This window comes from Oncorhynchus tshawytscha, linkage group LG14, assembly GCF_018296145.1.
Source record: "Oncorhynchus tshawytscha isolate Ot180627B linkage group LG14, Otsh_v2.0, whole genome shotgun sequence".
Lineage (NCBI taxonomy): Eukaryota > Metazoa > Chordata > Actinopteri > Salmoniformes > Salmonidae > Oncorhynchus > Oncorhynchus tshawytscha.
In genome coordinates, this window is record NC_056442.1 from 55,443,846 (window position 1) to 55,468,393 (window position 24,548).

General features: G+C 42.8%; 1 protein-coding gene across 1 annotated transcript; it reads right to left on the bottom strand.

Moving 5' to 3' along the window:
- Positions 1 to 494: 494 nt before the first annotated feature.
- On the bottom strand, positions 495 to 18,673 carry LOC112239218 (arylacetamide deacetylase). Its single transcript, XM_024407703.2, has 5 exons — positions 18,370 to 18,673; positions 16,331 to 16,559; positions 4,925 to 4,994; positions 2,332 to 2,503; positions 495 to 2,196 (listed from the first exon to the last, which is right to left on the bottom strand). The coding sequence occupies exons 1-5, from the start codon at positions 18,508 to 18,510 to the stop codon at positions 1,576 to 1,578; spliced, it is 1,233 nt and encodes a 410-aa protein (XP_024263471.1). The 5' UTR covers positions 18,511 to 18,673; the 3' UTR covers positions 495 to 1,575.
- Between the last annotated feature and the right edge of the window lie 5,875 nt (positions 18,674 to 24,548).

Here is a 24,548-nt window from a genome sequence, read left to right on the forward strand (position 1 = left end):
GTGGAAGGTTGCTGATGTTTTTGTGATAGTCAGCAAAAAGTGTCTCTTGATTTTCCATAAGGAGCTTCATTTTGTAATCTTTTCTTGACTTATCATTCTTTACATGCACAGGGTACTGTATTTTAATTACCTCTGAACAGCGGGAGGGAGCTTCTAAGGCCTCTCCATTTGGTTGGAGTAGACTATTTGACTCTCCTGCCATTGTTGGGCTAAAGGGCTTTGACACCTCTCATTTGACACGTCAGTGCTAATTGAAGCTGTATCAAGCTTGGCAGCCTTATGTTAGCATGCAGTCCTTCTAAAGTAATGTTGTGTATTTTTCTTGACTTTTGCTTCCTCTCTTTCCATACCTCTCGCCGTCTCTTACAAACAACTAGTTTGGTTTGGGTTTTAACTGATTCAGAAAGGTGCCACGTTGAAAGTCACTGAGCTCTTCAGTACAGGCCATTCTACTGCCAATGTTTGTCTATGGAGATAGCATGGGAAGCAGACCATCAGGTGAGGTCATTTTATTCAATTCTCTGTATTTCACATGAAAAAAACACTACACGTGACAGTCATGATATTTACAAGGATATGTAAGGTGAATACTGAAGCAAAACAAAATAGTATCTCAGATTAGATGTCTATATTATGTGTGCAAGTCATCAAGTCTGATTCATCCAATGATAAAGAACACGGAGCTTCGTTTCCCCCCTAACAAGATTTTTCTGTTACAGGAGGAGTGTCAGCTGGGGAACCGATAGGGAGACCATTAGCTCTAAGCTACTACTTTCAACTGACTGCAGCTCTGTTCAACCTCAATAACAGCTACATGCTCAGACTACAAAAATACCTCAAGCCTGACATGCTGTAGGGGGGTTTCCTTAACCCCTTGTCCTTCCCCTTTTCCCTCGTGTTGGTCCTTCCATGTCACAGGGCCAGCAGTTTGAGACAGAAAGGTGGGAAGACAACAAGCTCAGTACACCTCACATGATCACTGAGCCTAACAGGCCTTTAGGGGATGAGAAGAATTCGAGAAGACAACAATGTTCCTCCCTAGTAATCTGGACTGGTCCTCGACAAACAATATATCCATACCCACTCAATTCTAAAAAGACAACACCAAACTACCATTCGTCCTCGTCTTTCTCCCCGTGACCGTAGGGACTCTGCTAATAGAACACTCAGGCTATTATTATAGTGAATTCAGCTGCAGAACCAGATGTCCAACGTAAAATGTACAACACTTGGCTTCATCAAACATCTTGTATCTGGCATCAGTTGTGTGCCTCATGTTCTGCCTCATTGGTTTCCTTGGTGATTAGAAAATCCAGGCTAACCAGTTTTTGACTGGCATCTGGTATTGTTGTGGGGATGTAGGGGATGTAGTATCAGAGTGCAAAAACCCTTAGTAGGTGCCCTTTTGATTTACAAACAGACAGTGCTTTAGTTTGTTAAAAAAAAATAAAAAAATAGATGAGTAAAAACAACCAAAGAGACAAAACATAAAGTACAGTAGCACATAAGGGGTGCAGGGTTGCTATGGGAAACAGGAATGAACATTGAAACACCATAACTATTTTTTCCTGTTTTCTACAAGTTATGCTGCAGCCATCTGATTAAGTTTTCCGTCATCGTGCGTCCAATCAGGAAGTCGGTTGGCCACATGGTGAACATGAGGGCGCCATGGAAACCTCCGGCGTAGTGTTCGTGAGTTACCTCGACTCCGGCGCGACGCAGGCGCGCGGCATACATCACCCCGTCGTCCCTCAGCACGTCGTACTCACACGTCAGAACGTAGGCCTTCGGTAGCGAGCGTAGAACGGCATCCGGGACCAGCAGGGGCGAGGCCCGGGGGTCAGCGATGGAGCGCGATGGCCCGTCCGACCCCGCCCCTCCAGCCGACAACGCCACGACCGGAGCGCTGTAGTTGTACTTGCCCCGATAGGACTCTGGCAGGAAGGCACTCCAGTTGACGAATTTGAGCAGAGCAGCGGACTCTGGGCTGTTGTGAGTGTTGGTCATCATGGCCCTGAAGAAGGTCTTGTCGCTGGTGAAGTACTCGCTCCAGAAGCGCACCATTAGCGTACGGGGCAGGATAGGCATGTTATGGTTCTGCTGGTAGGACGGGGTATTGAGGTCCAGAGCCTGCAGCACAGGGTAGAGCAGGGCCTGGACCTTCAGCTGCAACTGCTGTTCTGGATCCTGCTGCAGCTGGAGACACACACAGGACCATTAGAACTAGTGGTCTGTACTGTACTGCAGCCTTGGATGGCTCCTCCTAATCTCAGCTAATTAGAGATCAAAACAGTGGATAGATAATACTGCTTTTTAACACACACAGCTAACCTGCTGGGACACGGCAGCAGCCAGGTTCCCCCCGGCACTGTCCCCAGATACAGCGATGCGTCCTGGGTCTACAGAGTACTGGGCCAGGACCCCCCTCTGGAGGAAGTGCTTCACCGCCCGGTACACGTCCTCATAGGGGACGGGGAAATGGTGCGCGGGGGCCAGGCGGTACCTGGGAAGAAACAGGGGTTAGATAGAATTCAGGTCATCTCACCTGGGAAACACGTTTGTGTACCAGCTGAGGTACACTACCGGTCAAAAGTAGTGTAGAACACCTGCTCATTCAGGGGTTTATTTCTACTATTTTCTACATTGTAGAATAATAGTGAAGACAAAAAAACTATGAAATAACACATATGGAATCATGTAGTAACCAAAAAAAGTGTTTAACAAATCAAAATATATTTCATATTTGAGATTCTTCAAAGTAGCCACCCTTTGCCTTGAAGACAGCTTTGCACGCACTTGGCATTCTCTCAACCAGCTTCATGAGGTAGTTACCTGGAATGCATCTAAATTAACAGGTGTGCCATGTTGAAAGGGAAATTGGTAATTTCTTTCCTTCTTAATGCGTTTGAGCCAATCAGTTGTGTTGTGACGAGGTAGGGGTGGTATACAGAAGATGGTCTATTTGGTAAAAGACCAAGCCTGTATTATGGCAAGAACAACTCAAATAAGCAGATAAATGACAGTCCATCATTACTTTAAGACAGGAAGGTCAGACAATTTGGAAAACTTCAAGAACTTTTAAAGTTTCTTCAAGTGCAGTCGCAAAAGCCATCAAGCACTATGATAAAACTGACGCTCATGAGGGCCGCCACAGGAAAGGAAGACCCATGGTTAGGAAAAGTTCAGTACAGTTACCAGCCTCAGAAATTGCAGCCCAAATAAATGCTTCAGAGTTCAAGTAACAGATACATCTCAACATCAACTGTTCAGAGGAGACTGTGTGAACCAGGCCTTCATGGTCAAATTGCTGCAAAGAACCCCCTACAGAAAAGACACCAATAAGAAGAGACTTGCTTGGGCCAAGAAACACGAGCAATGGACATTAGAACAACCTCCTCATCCTGTATAATCTATCTACTGTGTAGGACCAAAGGCTAGCTGATACAAGAGCATTGCTTTTCATTAGATGGTGTGGAGATAAAAGACAAGTCATAATGACACTGTATAATAAAGTCATAATTCAGCCCATGAACACATGAAGCAGTTTAGAGAATAAAACATTTTAGCATTGGAATGTTGACAGGAATTTGGCTGGCAGACTGCACACACTCTCACCCTTAGTACTACTGTACACACACACAGGAATTTAGCGGGAAGGAATCCAATTTTGTGATTAAGGGAGAGCCAATTCACTCTCTCAACCAGCCGCTTATTACTATTACTGGTAACAAGACAGAGCGAGAGGGAGCGGGGCGAGAGGGAGCGAGAGGGAGGGGAGTGAGAGGGAGCGGAGCGAGAGGGAGCGGAGCGAGAGGGAGCGGAGCGAGAGGGAGCGAGCGGAGCGAGAGGGAGCGGAACGAGAGGGAGCGAGGGGAGCGGAACGAGAGGGAGCGGAGAGGGAGCGGAACGAGAGGGAGCGAGGGGAACGAGAGGGAGCGAGGGGAGCGGAACGAGAGGGAGCGAGGGGAGCGGAACGAGAGGGAGCGGAACGAGAGGGAGCGGAGCGGAGGGGAGCGAGGGGAGCGGAACGAGAGGGAGCGAGGGGAGCGGAACGAGAGGGAGCGACGGGAGCGGAACGAGAGGGAGCGAGGGGAGCGGAACGAGAGGGAGCGAGGGGAGCGGAACGAGAGGGAGCGAGGGGAGCGGAACGAGAGGGAGCGGAGCGAGAGGGAGCGAGGGAGGGAGCGAGGGGGAGCGAGGGGAGCGGAGCGAGAGGGAGCGGAGCGAGGGACCGGAGCGAGGGGAGCGGGGACCGGAGCGAGGGGGAGCGAGGGGACCGGAGCGAGGGAGAGCGAGGGGACCGGAGCGAGGGAGAGCGAGGGGACCGGAGCGAGGGAGAGCGAGGGGACCGAGGGGACCGGAGCGAGCGAGAGGGAGCCACTCCTATTGATGTAGGGTTAGGGAATCAGAGGGGAGCGAGAGCGAGAGGAGCGAGGGGAGCGGGGCGAGGGGTGCGAGCCGAGGGAGAGCGAGGGGAAGAGGGGCGAGAGCGAGCGGAGCGAGGGAGAGCCCGAGGGGAGCTGAGCGGAATGGAGAGGAGAGGGACCGGAGCGAGAGGGACCGGAGCGAGAGGGACCGGAGCGAGAGCGAGGGGGAGCGAGGGGACCGGAGCGAGGGGGAGCGAGGGGACCGGAGCGAGGGAGAGCGAGGGACCGGAGCGAGGGAGAGCGAGGGGAGAGCGAGACACAGCGGAGAGAGAGAAGTAGAGAGATGGCGAAAAGGTAGTGTGTGTATTTATGTCTCCCAAATCAAACGAGAGCTGCCTTTTCACAATTTTACCAAGTATAAACAAGCAGATGTTTATCGTGGGCCTATCTGAGCTTTCACAGCAACCTGTTGCTGATAAATTCCTGTGTGTGTGTACAGATAAGATGTATATCATAACACCGGCTGTATGTCAGATACACAGCAAAGATATACTCACTCTACAGACACGACCACAGAGTTAAGATCCATGACCATCTGCCTAGCCAGGAGGTCATATGGTCCCATTCCTGCACACAGAGAGGAGAGCAGAGAGCCATCAGAGACTAGATCTAATATCATATTATATCATCAACAGCTGCAACATACTCAATAGTATGTTGAGCATCTCATTCTCAATACTCTTGTAGTCCTGGAAAGTAACAAACGCACAGCAGATTCCAGGCACAACACGACACTTGTCAAATGATTTCCTTTGGTTACCAGGTGGTCACCACGGTCTCTGTGCTGAACAGCTTAAACAGAGCTAATGTTCCTCAGGAGACGTGGAGGGTGAACAGAGTGTAAATTAATTCCATAGTAAACTGTAGGATACGATACACTAGAGGTTGACCGGCATTGCTGATTAATTTGGGGCGGCAGGGTAGCCTAGTGGTTAGAGCGTTGGACTAGTAACCGGAAGGTTGCAAGTTCAAACCCCTGAGCTGACAAGGTACAAATCTGTCATTCTGCCCCTGAACCGTCATTGAAAATAAAAATTTGTTCTTAACTGACTTGCCTAGTTAAATGAAGGTAAAATGTAAAAAAATATATTTTAAAAAATTAGGGGCGATTTCAAGTTTTCATAACAATCGGTAATCGGCATTTTTGGACACCGATTATGGCCGATTACATTGCATTCCATGAGTAGACTGCGTGACAGGCTGGCCACCTGTTACGCGAGTGCAGCAAGGAGCCAAGGTAAGTTGCTAGCTAGCAATAAACTTATCTTATAAAAAAAAAATTAAAAAACAATCAATCTTCACATAATCACTTGTTAACCTTGTAATTAACCATGGTGTAGTTAACTAGCTTGTCCTGCGTTGCATATAATCAATGTGGTGCCTGTTAATTGGAGTGGGCCAAAATTCACCCAACTTATTGTGGGAAGCTTGTGTAAGGCTACCCAAAACATTTGACCCAAGTTAAAGCATTTAAAAAGTCAATGCTACCAAATACTAATTGAATGCATGTAAACTTCTGACCCACTGGGAATGTGATTAACGAAATTAACGTGGAATAAATCATTCTCTACTATTATTCTGACATTTCACATTCTTAAAATAAAGTGGTGATCATAACAGACCTAAAACAGGGAATTTATACTAGGATTAAATGTCAGAAACTGTTAAACGTATTTGGCTAAGGTGTATGTAAACTTCTGAGTTTAACTGTATATGAAATACAAAATGGTATAGAGAGAAACAGTCGACGCGTCATAATTCCTATAATAACTACAACCTAAAACTTCTTAACTGGGAATATTGAAGAACTGGGAATATTGAACCACCAGCTTTCATATATTCTCATGTTCCGAGCTAGAAACTTAAACGTTAGCTTTTTTATTTTAATTTTAAATGGCACATATTGCACTTTTACTTTCTTCTCGCATTATTTAAAACCAAATGGAACGTTTCATTATTTATTCGAGACTAAATAGATATTATTTATTATATTAAGTTAAAATAGTGTTCATTGTGCGTTCCGTATTGTTGTATTTGTCATTATTATAAATATTTAAAAAATTAAATACAGTAGATTAATCCGCATAGACTTTTTTTGGTCCTGTAATAATCCGTATCGGCGTTAAACTACACACTACACTGTTGTACACTACACTGTTGCACACTACACAACACACTGTTGTACACTACACACTACACACTACACTGTTGTACACACTACACACTACACTGTTGTACACTACACACTACACTGTTGTACACACACTGTTGTACACTACACTGTTTACACAACACACTGTTGTACACTACACTGTTTACACTACACTGTTGTACACTACACTGTTGTACACTACACTGTTGTACACTACACTGTTGTTACTACACTGTTGTACACTACACTGTTGTACACTACACTGTTGTACACTACACTGTTGTACACTACACTACACTGTTACACACTACACTGTTGTACACTACACTGTTGTACACTACACTGTTGTACACTACACTGTTGTACACTACACACTACACTGTTGTACACTACACACTACACTGTTGTACACTACACACTACACACTACACTGTTGTACACTACACACTACACTGTTGTACACTACACACTGTTGTACACTACACACTACACTGTTGTACACTACACACTACACTGTTGTACACTACACACTACACTGTTGTACACTACACACTACACTGTTGTACACTACACACTACACTGTTGTACACTACACACTACACTGTTGTACACTACACTGTTGTACACTACACTGTTGTACACTACACTGTTGTACACTACACTGTTGTACACTACACTGTTGTACACTACACACTACACTGTTGTACACTACACTGTTGTACACTACACACTACACTGTTGTACACTACACACTACACTAATCCGTACACGTTAAAATCATACACTGTTGTACCTCTAATACACACTGTTCTACAATACACACTACACTGTTGTACACTACACACTGTTGTACACTACACAACACACTGTTGTACACTATACACTGTTGTACACTACACACTACACTAATCCGTATCACGTTAAAATCATAATCTGTTGACCTCTAATACACACTGTTCTACAATACACACTACACTGTTGTACACTACACACTACACTGTTGTACACTACACTGTTGTACAATACACACTACACTGTTGTACACTACACTGTTGTACAATGTACACTACACTGTTGTACAATACACACTACACTGTTGTACAATACACACTACACTGTTGCACACTACACAGTTGCACACTACACAGTTGCACACTACACACTGTTGCACACTACACACTGTTGCACACTACACTACACACTGTTGCACACAACACACTGTTGCACACTACACTACACACTGTTGCACACTACACTACACACTGTTGCACACAACACACTGTTGCACACTACACAACACACTGTTGCACACTACACAACACACTGTTGCACACTACACAACACACTGTTGCACACTACACAACACACTGTTGCACACTACACAACACACTGTTGCACACTACACAACACACTGTTGCACACTACACAACACACTGTTGCACACTACACAACACACTGTTGCACACTACACAACACACTGTTGCACACTACACAACACACTGTTGCACACTACACAACACACTGTTGCACACTACACAACACTGTTGCACACTACACAACAACTACACTGTTGCACACTACACAACACACTGTTGCACACTACACAACACACTGTTGCACACTACACAACACACTGTTGCACACTACACACACACTGTTGCACACTACACAACACACTGTTGCACACTACACACACACTGTTGCACACTACACAACACACTGTTGCACACTACACTGTTGCACACTACACACTGTTGCACACTACACACTGTTGCACACTACACACTGTTGCACACTACACACTGTTGCACACTACACACTGTTACACACTGTTACACAACACACTGTTACACACTGTTACACAACACACTGTTACACACTGTTACACAACACACTGTTACACACTGTTACACAACACACTGTTACACACTGTTACACAACACACTGTTACACACTGTTACACAACACACTGTTACACAACACACTGTTACACAACACACTGTTACACAACACACTGTTGTACACTGTTACACACCTGTTGTTACACACCGTTACACACCACACTGTTGTACACCGTTACACACCGTTTACACCACACCGTTACACACTGTTACACACCACACCGTTACACACCGTTACACACCACACCGTTACACACCGTTACACACCGTTACACACCACACTGTTACACACGTTACACACCACACTGTTACACACCACACTGTTACACACCACACCGTTACACACCACACTGTTACACACCGTTACACACCACACTGTTACACACCGTTACACACCACACTGTTACACACCGTTACACACCACACTGTTACACACCGTTACACACCACACTGTTACACACTGTTACACACCACACTGTTACACACTGTTACACACCACACTGTTCCACACTGTTACACACCACACCGTTACACACCGTTACACACCACACCGTTACACCGTTACACACCACACCGTTACACACCGTTACACACACGTTACACACCACACTGTTACACACCGTTACACACCACACTGTTACACACCACACTGTTACACACTGTTACACACCACACTGTTACACACTGTTACACACCACACCGTTACACACTGTTACACACCACACCGTTACACACTGTTACACACCACACTGTTACACACTGTTACACACCACACTGTTACACACTGTTACACACCACACTGTTACACACTGTTACACACCACACTGTTACACACACACTGTTACACACCACACTGTTACACACTGTTACACACCACACTGTTACACACTGTTACACACCACACTGTTACACACTGTTACACACCACACTGTTACACACTGTTACACACCACACTGTTACACACTGTTACACACCACACTGTTACACACTGTTACACACCACACTGTTACACACTGTTACACACCACACTGTTACACACTGTTACACACCACACTGTTACACACTGTTACACACCACACTGTTACACACTGTTACACACCACACTGTTACACACCACACTGTTCCACACTGTTACACACCACACTGTTACACACTGTTACACACACACACTGTTACACACTGTTACACACCACACTGTTACACACTGTTACACACCACACTGTTACACACTGTTACACACCACACTGTTACACACTGTTACACACCACACTGTTACACACTGTTACACACCACACTGTTACACACTGTTACACACCACACTGTTACACACTGTTACACACCACACTGTTACACACTGTTACACACCACACTGTTACACACTGTTACACACCACACTGTTACACACTGTTACACACTGTTACACACCACACTGTTACACACTGTTACACACCACACTGTTACACACTGTTACACACCACACTGTTACACACTGTTACACACCACACTGTTACACACTGTTACACACCACACTGTTACACACTGTTACACACCACACTGTTACACACTGTTACACACCACACTGTTACACACTGTTACACACCACACTGTTACACACTGTTACACACCACACTGTTACACACTGTTACACACACACTGTTACACACTGTTACACCACACTGTTACACACTGTTACACACCACACTGTTACACACTGTTACACACCACACTGTTACACACTGTTACACACCACACTGTTACACACTGTTACACACCACACTGTTACACACTGTTACACACCACACTGTTACACACTGTTACACACCACACTGTTACACACTGTTACACACTGTTACACACTGTTACACACACACTGTTACACACCACACTGTTACACACTGTTACACACCACACTGTTACACACTGTTACACACCACACTGTTACACACTGTTACACACCACACTGTTACACACTGTTACACACCACACTGTTACACACTGTTACACACCACACTGTTACACACTGTTACACACCACACTGTTACACACTGTTACACACCACACTGTTACACACTGTTACACACCACACTGTTACACACTGTTACACACCACACTGTTACACACTGTTACACACCACACTGTTACACACTGTTACACACCACACTGTTACACACTGTTACACACCACACTGTTACACACTGTTACACACCACACTGTTACACACTGTTACACACCACACTGTTACACACTGTTACACACCACACTGTTACACACTGTTACACACCACACTGTTACACACTGTTACACACCACACTGTTACACACTGTTACACACACTGTTACACACTGTTACACACTGTTACACACTGTTACACACTGTTACACACCACACTGTTACACACTGTTACACACACACTGTTACACACTGTTACACACCACACTGTTACACACTGTTACACACCACACTGTTACACACTGTTACACACCACACTGTTACACACTGTTACACACCACACTGTTACACACTGTTACACACTGTTACACACTGTTACACACACTGTTACACACTGTTACACACACTGTTACACACTGTTACACACCACACTGTTACACACTGTTACACACCACACTGTTACACACTGTTACACACCACACTGTTACACACTGTTACACACCACACTGTTACACACTGTTACACACTGTTACACTGTTACACACTGTTACACACTGTTACACTGTTACACACTGTTACACACTGTTACACACTGTTACACACTGTTACACACCACACTGTTACACACTGTTACACACCACACTGTTACACACTGTTACACACCACACTGTTACACACTGTTACACACCACACTGTTACACACTGTTACACACCACACTGTTACACACTGTTACACACTACACTGTTACACACTGTTACACACCACACTGTTACACACTGTTACACACCACACTGTTACACACTGTTACACACACACTGTTACACACTGTTACACACCACACTGTTACACACTGTTACACACTGTTACACACTGTTACACACCACACTGTTACACACCACACTGTTACACACTGTTACACACTGTTACACACTACACTGTTACACACCACACTGTTACACACTGTTACACACCACACTGTTACACACTGTTACACACACACTGTTACACACTGTTACACACCACACTGTTACACACACACTGTTACACACCACACTGTTACACACTGTTACACACCACACTGTTACACACTGTTACACACCACACTGTTACACACCACACTGTTACACACCACACTGTTACACACCACACTGTTACACACTGTTACACACTACACAACACACTGTTACACAACACACTGTTACACAACACACTGTTACACAACACACTGTTACACACTACACTGTTACACACTGTTACACACTACACTGTTACACACTGTTACACACTACACTGTTACACACTGTTACACACTACACTGTTACACACTGTTACACACTACACTGTTACACACTGTTACACACTACACTGTTACACACTGTTACACACTACACTGTTACACACTGTTACACACTACACTGTTACACACTGTTACACACTACACTGTTACACACTGTTACACACTACACTGTTACACACTGTTACACACTACACTGTTACACACTGTTACACACTACACACTGTTACACACTACACACTGTTACACTGTTACACACTGTTACACACTACACTGTTACACACTACACTGTTACACACTGTTACACACTACACTGTTACACACTGTTACACACTACACTGTTACACACTGTTACACACTACACTGTTACACACTGTTACACACTACACTGTTACACACTGTTACACACTACACTGTTACACACTGTTACACACTACACTGTTACACACTGTTACACACTACACACTGTTACACACTACACACTGTTACACACTACACACTGTTACACACTACACACTGTTACACACACACTGTTACACACACTACACTGTTACACACTGTTACACACTACACTGTTACACACTGTTACACTACACACTGTTACACACTGTTACACACTACACTGTTACACACTGTTACACACTACACACTGTTACACACTACACACTGTTACACACTACACACTGTTACACACTACACTGTTACACACCACACTGTTACACACTACACTGTTACACACTGTTACACACTACACTGTTACACACTGTTACACACTACACTGTTACACACTGTTACACACTACACTGTTACACACTGTTACACCTACACTGTTACACACTGTTACACACTACACACTGTTACACACTACACACTGTTACACACTACACACTGTTACACACTGTTACACACTACACTGTTACACACCACACTGTTACACACACTGTTACACACACACTGTTACACACTGTTACACACTACACTGTTACACACTGTTACACACTACAATGTTACACACTGTTACACACTACAATGTTACACACTGTTACACACTACACTGTTACACACTGTTACACACTACACACTGTTACACACTACACACTGTTACACACTACACACTGTTACACACTACACACTGTTACACACTGTTACACACTACACACTGTTACACACTACACACTGCACAACACACTGTTACACACTGTTGTACACTACACACTGTTACACACTGTTACACACTACACACTGTTACACACTGTTACACACTACACACTGTTACACACTGTTACACACCACACTGTTACACACTGTTACACACTACACACTGTTACACACTGTTACACACCACACTGTTACACACTGTTACACACTACACACTGTTACACACTGTTACACACTACACACTGTTACACACTACACACTGTTACACACTACACACTGTTACACACTACACACTGTTACACACTACACACTACACACTGTTACACACTACACAACACACTGTTACACACTACACACTGTTACACACTACACACTGTTACACACTACACACTGTTACACACTACACACTGTTACACACTACACACTGTTACACACTACACACTGTTACACACTACACACTACACTGTTGTACACTACACTACACACTGTTACACACTACACACTGTTACACACTACACACTACACTGTTGTACACTACACTACACACTGTTACACACTACACACTGTTACACACTTACACACTACACTGTTGTACACTACACTGTTGTACACTACACAACACACTGTTGTACACTACACACTACACTGTTGTACACTACACTCTGTTGTACACTACACTCTGTTGTACACTACACTCTGTTGTACACTACACTCTGTTGTACACTACACTCTGTTGTACACTACACTCTGTTGTACACTACACTCTGTTGTACACTACACACTACACAACACACTGTTGTACACTACACACACTGCACAACACACTGTTGTACACTACACACTGTTGTACACTACACACTACACACTGTTGCACACTACACACTGTTGCACACTACACAACACACTGTTGCACACTACACAACACACTGTTGCACACTACACAACACACTACACTGTTGCACACACTGTTGCACACTACACTGTTGCACACTACTCTGTTGCACACTACACTCTGTTGCACACTACACTCTGTTACACACTACACTCTGTTGCACACTACACTCTGTTGCACACTACACTCTGTTGCACGTTGCACACTACACACTGTTGCACACTACACACTGTTGCACACTACACTCTGTTGCACACTACACTCTGTTGCACACTACACACTGTTGCACACTACACACTGTTGCACACTACACTCTGTTGCACACTACACTCTGTTGCACACTACACTCTGTTGCACACTACACTCTGTTGCACACTACACTCTGTTGCACACTACACTCTGTTGCACACTACACTCTGTTGCACACTACACTCTGTTGCACACTACACTCTGTTGCACACTACACTCTGTTGCACACTACACTCTGTTGCACACTACACTCTACACTAAACACTGTTGTACACTACACTACACTCTGTTGTACACTACACACTGTTGTACACTGCACTACACTGTTGTACACTGCACTACACTGTTCTGCACTACACACTGTTGTACACTGCACTACACACTGTTGTACACTGCACTACACACTGTTGTACACTACACTACACACTGTTGTACACTACACTACACACTGTTGTACACTACACTACACACTGTTGTACACTACACTACACACTGTTGTACACTACACACTGTTACACTACACACTACACAACACACTGTTACACTACACTACACACTGTTGCACACTACACTACACACTGTTGCACACTACACAACACACTGCTGTACACTACACAACACACTGTTGCACACTACACAACACACTGTTGCACACTACACAACACACACTGTTGTACACTACACAACACTGTTGTACACTACACTACACACTGTTGTACACTACACAACACACTGTTGTACACTACACTACACACTGTTACACTACACACTGTTACACTACACTCTACACACTGTTACACTACACTACACAACACACTGTTACACTACACTACACAACACACTGTTACACTACACTACACACTGTTGCACACTACACAACACACTGTTACACTACACACTGTTACACTACACTCTACACACTACACTACACACTGTTACACTACACACTGTTACACTACACTACACAACACACTGTTACACTACACACTGTTACACTACACTACACACTGTTACACTACACACTGTTACACTACACACTGTTGCACACACTACACTACACACTGTTACACTACACACTGTTACACTACACTACACACTGTTACACTACACACTGTTACACTACACTACACACTGTTACACTACACACTGTTACACTACACACTGTTACACTACACACTGTTACACTACACACTGTTACACTACACACTGTTACACTACACACTGTTGTACACTACACACTGTTACACTACACACTGTTGTACACACTGTTACACTACACACTGTTACACTACACACTGTTACACTGCACTACACACTGTTACACTACACTACACACTGTTACACTACACTACACACTGTTGTACACTACACTACACACTGTTACACTACACTGTTACACTACACTACACACTGTTACACTACACACTGTTACACTACACTACACTACACACACTGTTACACTACACACTGTTACACTACACAACACACTGTTACACTACACTACACACTGTTACACTACACTCTACACACTGTTACACTACACACTGTTACACTACACACTGTTTACACTACACACTGTTACACTACACAACACACTGTTACACTACACTACACAACACACTGTTACACTACACTCTACACACTGTTACACTACACACTGTTACACTACACTACACAGCAGTGTACACCACACACACCATTGTACAACACACACTGTTGTATCGCTCAATCATGTCTAGTACTTAACTATAGAATGTTGTAGTATACAGTAGAATACTATAGTAAATACTACAGTAATATCCGCAAAAAAAGCACGGTCCATAAAAACACTACTTTTTTTGACTATAGTAAAAACTACAGTATTTCATTGGCATATACCCTGCCCATTCCCCTCCCCCATATCGCTGGGGCCTCTGGTTCTTTCTTGGCTCCATTCCCAGTGCCGACCTTCAGCCCACTGAACCTCTACGACATTTCATTATGCTGGCTGGATTCCAACATCCTTTTGCCATTCAATGCACCTTTCATTTCCTCCCTTGATCGACACAACCTGTGATCACAAATACACATGTAAATCCGCTACTCACTGGCGCTGCCCAGGCACCATCCTCCTCCGTGCAGGTATATGACTGCTCTCCTCAGCTCAGTGTCGCCGCCCTGCAGTTTGGGCTGGTACACCACCACCTCCACCTCATCAAACAGCTCCTCTGTGACGTGCACACGTTGGTCTGACACTGGCACCACCCGCTCAGCGAACGTGATGAACATCATCACCCCCATGTAGTCCTTCAACCCCAGCAGCTCACTGAAGTCTGCCTGCAGAGAGAGATGAAGAGGCATGTTGGAGCAGAGAGGTAGAGAGAGAGAGAGGCAGGGATAGAAGGGAAGAGAGATGAAAAGCAGAGAGAAGGAGAAGAGACCAGAAGGAGAAGAGACCAGAAGGAGAAGAGACCAGAAGGAGAAGAGACCAGAAGGAGAAGAGACCAGAAGGAGAAGAGACCAGAAGGAGAAGAGACCAGAAGGAGAAGAGACCAGAAGGAGAAGAGACCAGAAGGAGAAGAGACCAGAAGGAGAAGAGACCAGAAGGAGAAGAGACCAGAAGGAGAAGAGACCAGAAGGAGAAGAGACCAGAAGGAAGAGACCAGAAGGAAGAGACCAGAAGGAAGAGACCAGGGGAAGAGAATGAATAAAGGCATACAGAAGGGATGTTGTGAGGGAGGACAAAAACATAGGGAGAGAGAAAGAGGGGGGAGAAGGAAGAGAGAAATATGGATAAAAAGATATGGATAAAGATAAATAAATCTTAGTTTAAAATCTGAGGTAATTAGATGTTCATTAACTGCAATTAAACAAGAGAGGAACAAGTTTGGGAGTAAAGGGCTTTCCCCTGATTCGTGTGAGCTTCAGAGGGGATCTACAGTCAAGGCCCCAGCTGTCCACCAGAAGGGCCCCAAGCTGTCCACCAGAAGGGCCCCAAGCTGTCCACCAGAAGGGCCCCAAGCTGTCCACCAGAAGGGCCCCAAGCTGTCCACCAGAAGGGCCCCAAGCTGTCCACCAGAAGGGCCCCAAGCTGTCCACCAGAAGGGCCCCAAGCTGTCCACCAGAAGGGCCCCAAGCTGTCCACCAGAAGGGCCCCAAGCTGTCCACCAGAAGGGGATCAAGCTGTCCACCAGAAGGGGATCTACAGTCCTGTTGTTATTTCATGTCTATGCGTGCCATGCACCGGCTAAACATGTCAGTAAAGGCTCCTTCCTTGCTCTAGGACAGAGACAGGCATGACCGTGGATAATTATATTGTAAAAATGTTATACAAATCGCTGACTGAATACCAGGAGAGGTTCACCACTTGGCCCTCAATCAAAATGTATTTGTTTCACTCAACTGGAACAGAGTGAATTATTGTCTGTTTCATAAACGATTTATCCTGTATGTTAATTTGCAGAGAATATTTCAGTTGATTCTTCTGGACAACACTTATCTGGACCCGGTTCAATGGAGATTTTTTTTCTCCAAATAATAATAAGAAGACATCTAGTCAGGGGGGAATTCAGTCTAATTTAAACATTTCTCTCTGTATTTTTTATATATATATATATATATAATTTGAAATACATACTTTGAACAATGTCGAATTATATATTATCTATAATCGATAAACATCTCTGGTGTCATGCTGGGATATAAACAGTCGTCTCATCTGGTGCCTCCGTTCATAAAGCATCGATTTTCTTTATTAGGGTCTATAATTAGAACAGGTGAGCAGGACTACAATAGCTGGATTACCGTCTAATATAATCTGGTGCGACTGTCATTCTGCATGTCTGCATGTACCCAACAACCTCAGCGGAATCCATTTACTACGCTACTAACTAGGCTGTGTACCGTGCCAAAGGACTGGCCAATAACAATTTCATTCCAGTCAAACATCATAAAAACAGTATTGATTTATATAAAATGTATGAGTTTTACGCATGACTCCCACGCACATCGGAGAAGCGTAACTTTAAGTATGATTACCCCTTGATAGTAAAATCACAATATTAAAAACAGAATAAACGAGCCTAATATTTTCTGAATCAAGGACGAATATAATAGGTCATCGTTAATCAACTCAAAGTATTTTTACCAGGTGGCTGAGACTTCTGAAGAAGCAGTCGGTCAACATGAGTTTCCATCTCTCCTCTATCTCGTCTGGAATGGGCTGGTAAACATAATAAGATGTGAACGCTCCTAAAGACAGGAGTAAAAATATGCCTTTCAACCGCATTTTACGAGTCCCCAGCTATTGATGGAAGAATGCAGAAAGAAACTGTGTCAGTTTTGCTTGTTAACAAGTCACTTCAATCCGAGCAGAGCGTAATAGTGGATTCATTCTGGAACTGAGCCAGCCAGATATGAAAGCACGTGTTAAGAGTTATCTGATCTTTATAAGCGAGCATGACGTATGGAAGGCCAAGAGGTTCAAAACGTCCTACCCGGAACACGTCTTGTTATTATCATTTTTACACTTGCTTTTTTCAAGTATCAAATGTCATTTTCTGTACACGTGATTTTTTTTCACCTGTTCAGTGTGTGTTTACAGGTGATTTTTACACTCGTTCATTAAACCTGTTCAATGTGTGTTTACAGGTGATTAGAACGCTTGTTATGGTCATTTTTACACTCGTTCATTACACCTGTACAGCCTATTGGGTAAGGAATTTCGTTTTTGTAGTTGTTTTGGGATAATTCCCTAACATTTTATATTTGGTAGCTAACGTCGCATTTTGTGATTTTTTTAAAGCATTTATGTATTGAAAAAAAAAAGCAAAGTATTCATAATTCATAGAGAGGGATTTTTTTTATTTTAATTAGCTATCCATAATTTTTCCTTGTCTGAAGTTTCAAACTAAATATCAAGGATATAAAAAAAAAGTTATGACACTTTCCATCCACCAGAGGGGATTGTTTTGCGAAAAGTACCAACTTTTCCACACCCCCATTTGTTTGATAAATAAATTGAAATAATAATAGTCACTATACTAATCAATAATAGTCACTATACTTTCCAAACCACAAAGGCTGAATTCAAATGTTTTCTAAAAGGGAATATATAAACTGTTATTGAAACTGTTATTGAGGCAGCGGAGGAAGGACCAGGGTTCACAACATTTCAGATAAATAAGCTTCTTCACTGCACCTGTACATAACCCATCTGTAAACAGCCCATCTATCTACCTCATCCCCAGTGTTTATTTATCTTGCTCCTTTGCACCCCAGTATCTCTACCCCAGTATCTCTACTTGCACATTAATGTTCTGCACATCTACCATTCCAGTGTTAAATTGCTATATTGTAATTACTTCACCACCATGGCCTATTTATTGCCTTAACTCCCTTCAACTGTATTATTGACTGTATGTTTTGTTTATTCCATGTGTAACGCTGTGTTGTGTGTCAAATTGCTACGCTTTATCTTGGCCAGTTCGCAGTTGCAAATGAGAACTCGTTCTCAACTAGGCTACCTGGTTGAATAAAGTTGAAATTCTCGTGCATATGGAAAATGTCTGGGATCTTTTATTTCAGCTCTTGAAACATGAGACCAACACTTTACATGTTGCATTTATATTTTTGTTCAGTGTATATATATATATATGTCCATATGAAAATGTGATGCAAACTGAGACGGCACCGCTCAAGTTGGTAATCTAATGTTTTGAAAATAGCTCATTAATTCTCCCTTCCTCCTCCAACGTATTCCATATTGCTCACTTCCTCACCAGACAGTAACAACAAAACTATTAAAAAACATGCTATTTTCATTCATCAACCACATTTTTAAAAAGGTAGTAGACATTTACAGTAGACATTTCCCCAATCATAGTCTAGCTCATAACTAATAACTACTTTGCATTGCATCGTGCATAAGAACAGCCCTTAGCCGTGGTATATTGTCCATATACCACAAACCCGAGGTGCCTTATTGCTTAAATATAACACAAATACAGATTATGAGCATGTGAGGTTTCAAATAATAATAATGTTACTACTACTAGCTCACTCCCTCCCTGCTTTTCCTGAACATGTTTATCTGATATAGCTAGTTGTTATTGTTCTAGCTTGCTCATCCATAGCAGGCTTTTCTCCTCCCCACTGATCTTCAGGTGCTTGACTACCTGATCATCAACTTGTGGCTGTAACATGGACATTGCAATAGAACAACTAGATACACTTAGAAAAAAAGGGTTCTTCAGCCGTCCCCATAGTATAACCCTTTTTGGTTCCAGGTAGAACCATTTTTGGGTTTCATTCCAGGTCGCAATTGCACATTTTCTTCTAAGAGTGTAGCTTTATCAAATACACATTTTCAGGAAAAGCAGCTCATTTAGCAAGCCAATAAAATGTCTCTGATATAACGAGCTGGTAATTCATGTTCTATACACATTCCTCCTCCTCGCTGGTCTGCGGATGCTTGAGTACTTGATTATGATGTGGCTGCAATGTTGCAAAAGAAGAACAATAATTTGAACTAACAACTTTATCAGATAGACATTTTGCAGGAAAAGCAGCTAATTTAGCAAGCCAATAAAATACTTATTGCATTGGTTCAACCTTGAAATATAACTACTCTCTGTAGCAGTTTGCTCTCACCTCGTCTGGGCACTGCAACAGACAGATCTTATCCCACATTCTCTACTCTAGATTCTGCAGGGAGCTAGCCTGTTCTCTTAAAACATTAGCCAATAGCTAAGTTAGCCAATTTGAGCAAATCAATCTCAGCTTGCTAACTAGCAAAGCCAACCAATTACACAACAAATATACACAAAGTAAACAATTGTTTTCTAACTAACGTTAGTCTCAACCAAATGACAAGTACAAATAACTATTGCTCTGTTCCACAACGTAACAACCATTAGTTACAGGCTAGAGTCTAGACAGAAAACTATGGCTAGCTAGCTAACAAGCCATGCTATTTCAATGAAAATAAACTCATTTAGCAATCCAGCGTCAGCTTTGTAGTTGTTATGCAATGTGGAAAAAGTTGTTTTAAATTTCTTCATTCATTTATCTCACAAACGCCTTGCTGTAGCGTTTGCATTTGCTAAATGTAACTGACTAAATGTAATTGACTAATTTTAACACTTCCATCCATATTAAGAAACTTCTCCTCCCTCCCTGAATAAGCGACTCATCTCGACAGGCCGGAAGTCAAACAAAGTCAAAGTTCCGGATATGGAGGTGGGAGGGGCGACAGCGTGGTCCGATCAGACGCAGGAAATGTGTCCCTTACTACGCATGCGTTCAGAACGGCGGCACAGCTTCATGCGTCTTAAATAAAGTCCAACAGTCAAAACTTCTAATCGCTTGGTGTACATTTTTACACGTGATTTTTCAGCGTGTCTTTTCTGCCATAAACAGGTTAATAAAGTGCCTGTCTTTCTTAATTTCACACGTTTTGAAATTAAGCATTTGTTCACACTTTTTTTCACCTGTTGTGTTTGCAGAAAATGCAAATGACTTCTGTGAAGTTTTTTTTTCAATGTAGGAAAATGGTATAGTTGATTTTCTCTGTTCCAAAAGCCATAAAGCTGTTTCGTAAAACTTAATTTTCTTTAGAAAAACTAATGTTTATATAGAAGCCCACTGATTTGATTCCTTCAAGTAAAATTTAAGATGGGTCTCTAACGTTACCAATCTGTATTATTTCCAGATTCTAGATATGTATGTATACATTCCATCACGGTTTACAACTAGTACAGTATAGCGTTTATGGATGTGTATTTGTCTTCTGAAAGTCCGCTAGCATGTTGTGCTATAAGCTTCCCATACTATTGTATTTTGGCTAGCTAAGTTAGCTGGTTAGCTGTCTTTTATACTGACTAACTTTAGCCAAGAGAATGTTGTACCTAATTGTGATACTCGTGTCATAGTGAAGACGTCGCCCTTTTCTGACTCATGTCAACTGTCAGCCCAGGAACTTGTGATATAGATGCATGCCGTCATCGTTATGTTACGGAAACGAACTTTGCTATCTATTTCATGCCTGCTAGTTAACAATACAATGTTAGTTCATTTGTGTGCTAACCCAGCTACCTATTTATTGTTCAAAGGCAGGATGGAGACACTGGGATGTATGTCAGAGACCCATACAGTAGTAACCCCGCTGTAGCATCCCTGTAGGCTTGACCCATACAGTAGTAACCCCGCTGTAGCATCCCTGTAGGCTTTTTTGGCATCTACCTAGAGGTCTGGACTTTTATGGCTCAGAAATAACAGGATAGTTATGAACAACGATACTGGTGATATAGCTTTTGTCAAGTGTGCTTTAAACTACACTGGTCCAGAGCAAGCAGCCCTGGTCCCACTCCTCTCCCTCCATCACTACAGTAGCATTGCACTACAGTAGCATTACTTGAACTTCTATTGCTGCATACTGGAGCTGCTATAAATACCGTCCTCCTGTAGCACCAGCAGGTTGGAGATGTGTCCACCATTCCCTTTATGTTCCATTTATGTTTTTACATGTCTTTCTATTTGGAACGGTGGTTCACACATGTTATGTTGTCTAATTCCAGGTGCATACAGGGATACTTTTATTTTTTTGTGTGCTCCATTTTATGTATGTTTTGTTTATTCGCCTGAACTTGTTCTAAGTCTGTTGTTGTAAATTGTGCCTCTGGTTAAATAAAGGTGCTCAGCGTCTACCTGGTTAAATAAAGGTGTTTATCTTGGTTAAATAAAGGTGTCAACTAGCCTACCTGGTTAAATAAAGGTGCAAAATGAGGTGAACCTGGTTAAATAAAGGTGTTCTTAGCCTACCAACTCAGCCTACCTGGTTAAATAAAGGTGTTCTCAACTAGCCTACCTGGTTAAATAAAGGTGTTCTCAACTAGCCTACCTGGTTAAATTAAATAAAGGTGTTCTCAGCTGGTCTACCTGGAATAAAATAACCTGGTTAAAAAAGTGTTCTCAACTAGCCTTTTTATTATAGTGGTAGGTGTTTTAGCCTACCTGGTTAAATAAATGAATAAAATCAGTGTTTTTTATTATAGTGGTATTTCCACATGTCATACATAGAGGGGATGATTGAAAGGGCATTGCTTTCGTTTGACATGTGTGTTCATAGCTCAAGGTGTTTGAGCACTTTTGGTGCTCACTGTATTTGGAAAGATCTAGGCAATGGGGACAGTCTAGTTTTATTTCTTTTGTGTTTTGTTTTTTTACAATATTGCAGAGAATGAAGTTAGGTTTGGGTTGCTTAGATTTAGACTCTGTCATTGTGTTTTAAAGCAATCGTCCTCGGCGTGTCGACGTACAACAACCTGAAGTTCCAGGTGTGGGATGTCGGTGTACAGATGAGTATCAGGTAATGAAGACCACAAGACTTTCATGCATAAAGACATAGACATTGAGTGCAAAAGGAAGACAGAAGCATCTTCAAGGCGTCTTGAGGTACTGCATCTCAGTGCAAGAGGCGTCACTATAGTACCTGTTTCGAATCCAGGCTGTATCACATCCGGCTGTGATTAGCAGTAACTACAGACTAACTACAGCAAGCGTCGCGAGGTACTGTATTTGCAGCTACTGTTGAAAGTTGGAAATGTGGGTATGGGTATGTTTCATCGTTGAACATCATTTTCCCTGATGGTTTTGATATCCGTTCTTCAAGATCCATTACACCGCATGATAAAACAAGCTGCTTAATACTCATGTAAGAATAGATTTTTATTTCTTCAAACATGCATAAAACATGGTGTAAAATCATAAAGTTCAAACACGTTGAATTACCCACAATCCTCTAAAAACAGCCACGTGGCAAAATAGGAAATGCAGGGAGATTTAAAGTCAGACTTCCAATGAGTTCAATCATTCATTATCTCATAAAAATATATTTACATTTTGAGAAACATATCAAGATGGATTCATCCTTACATCTTTGGTCAAATAAAATTAACAACCATTTGATTGTAGTTTAGCTGAAGTCCAGCCCAAAAAAGAAGTCCCCATATTTAAGTACAATTTGAATGTTTTTTATTTTTAAAGATACTTCTCGTTATATCACACTAGTCCATTGAATTATTCAATTTCAAAATTTAAGTTCAGTTTTTTTTTTAAATCCTCTATCCGAAGATATATTAACCCAATGTCTGTCATGTTTGTGGATGATGTGAATGATGTCACCTCTGCTTACCCTGCTCCAGTGCTTCTCCAGAGGGACTGAGGACTAGTGCACAGGCGTTGTCGGGCTCTGTAAGGCAGATGGCAACCACCACGAAAATGGCGTATGCTTACGTTGAAAACAAAGGTTGGACATCTTGGACGCTG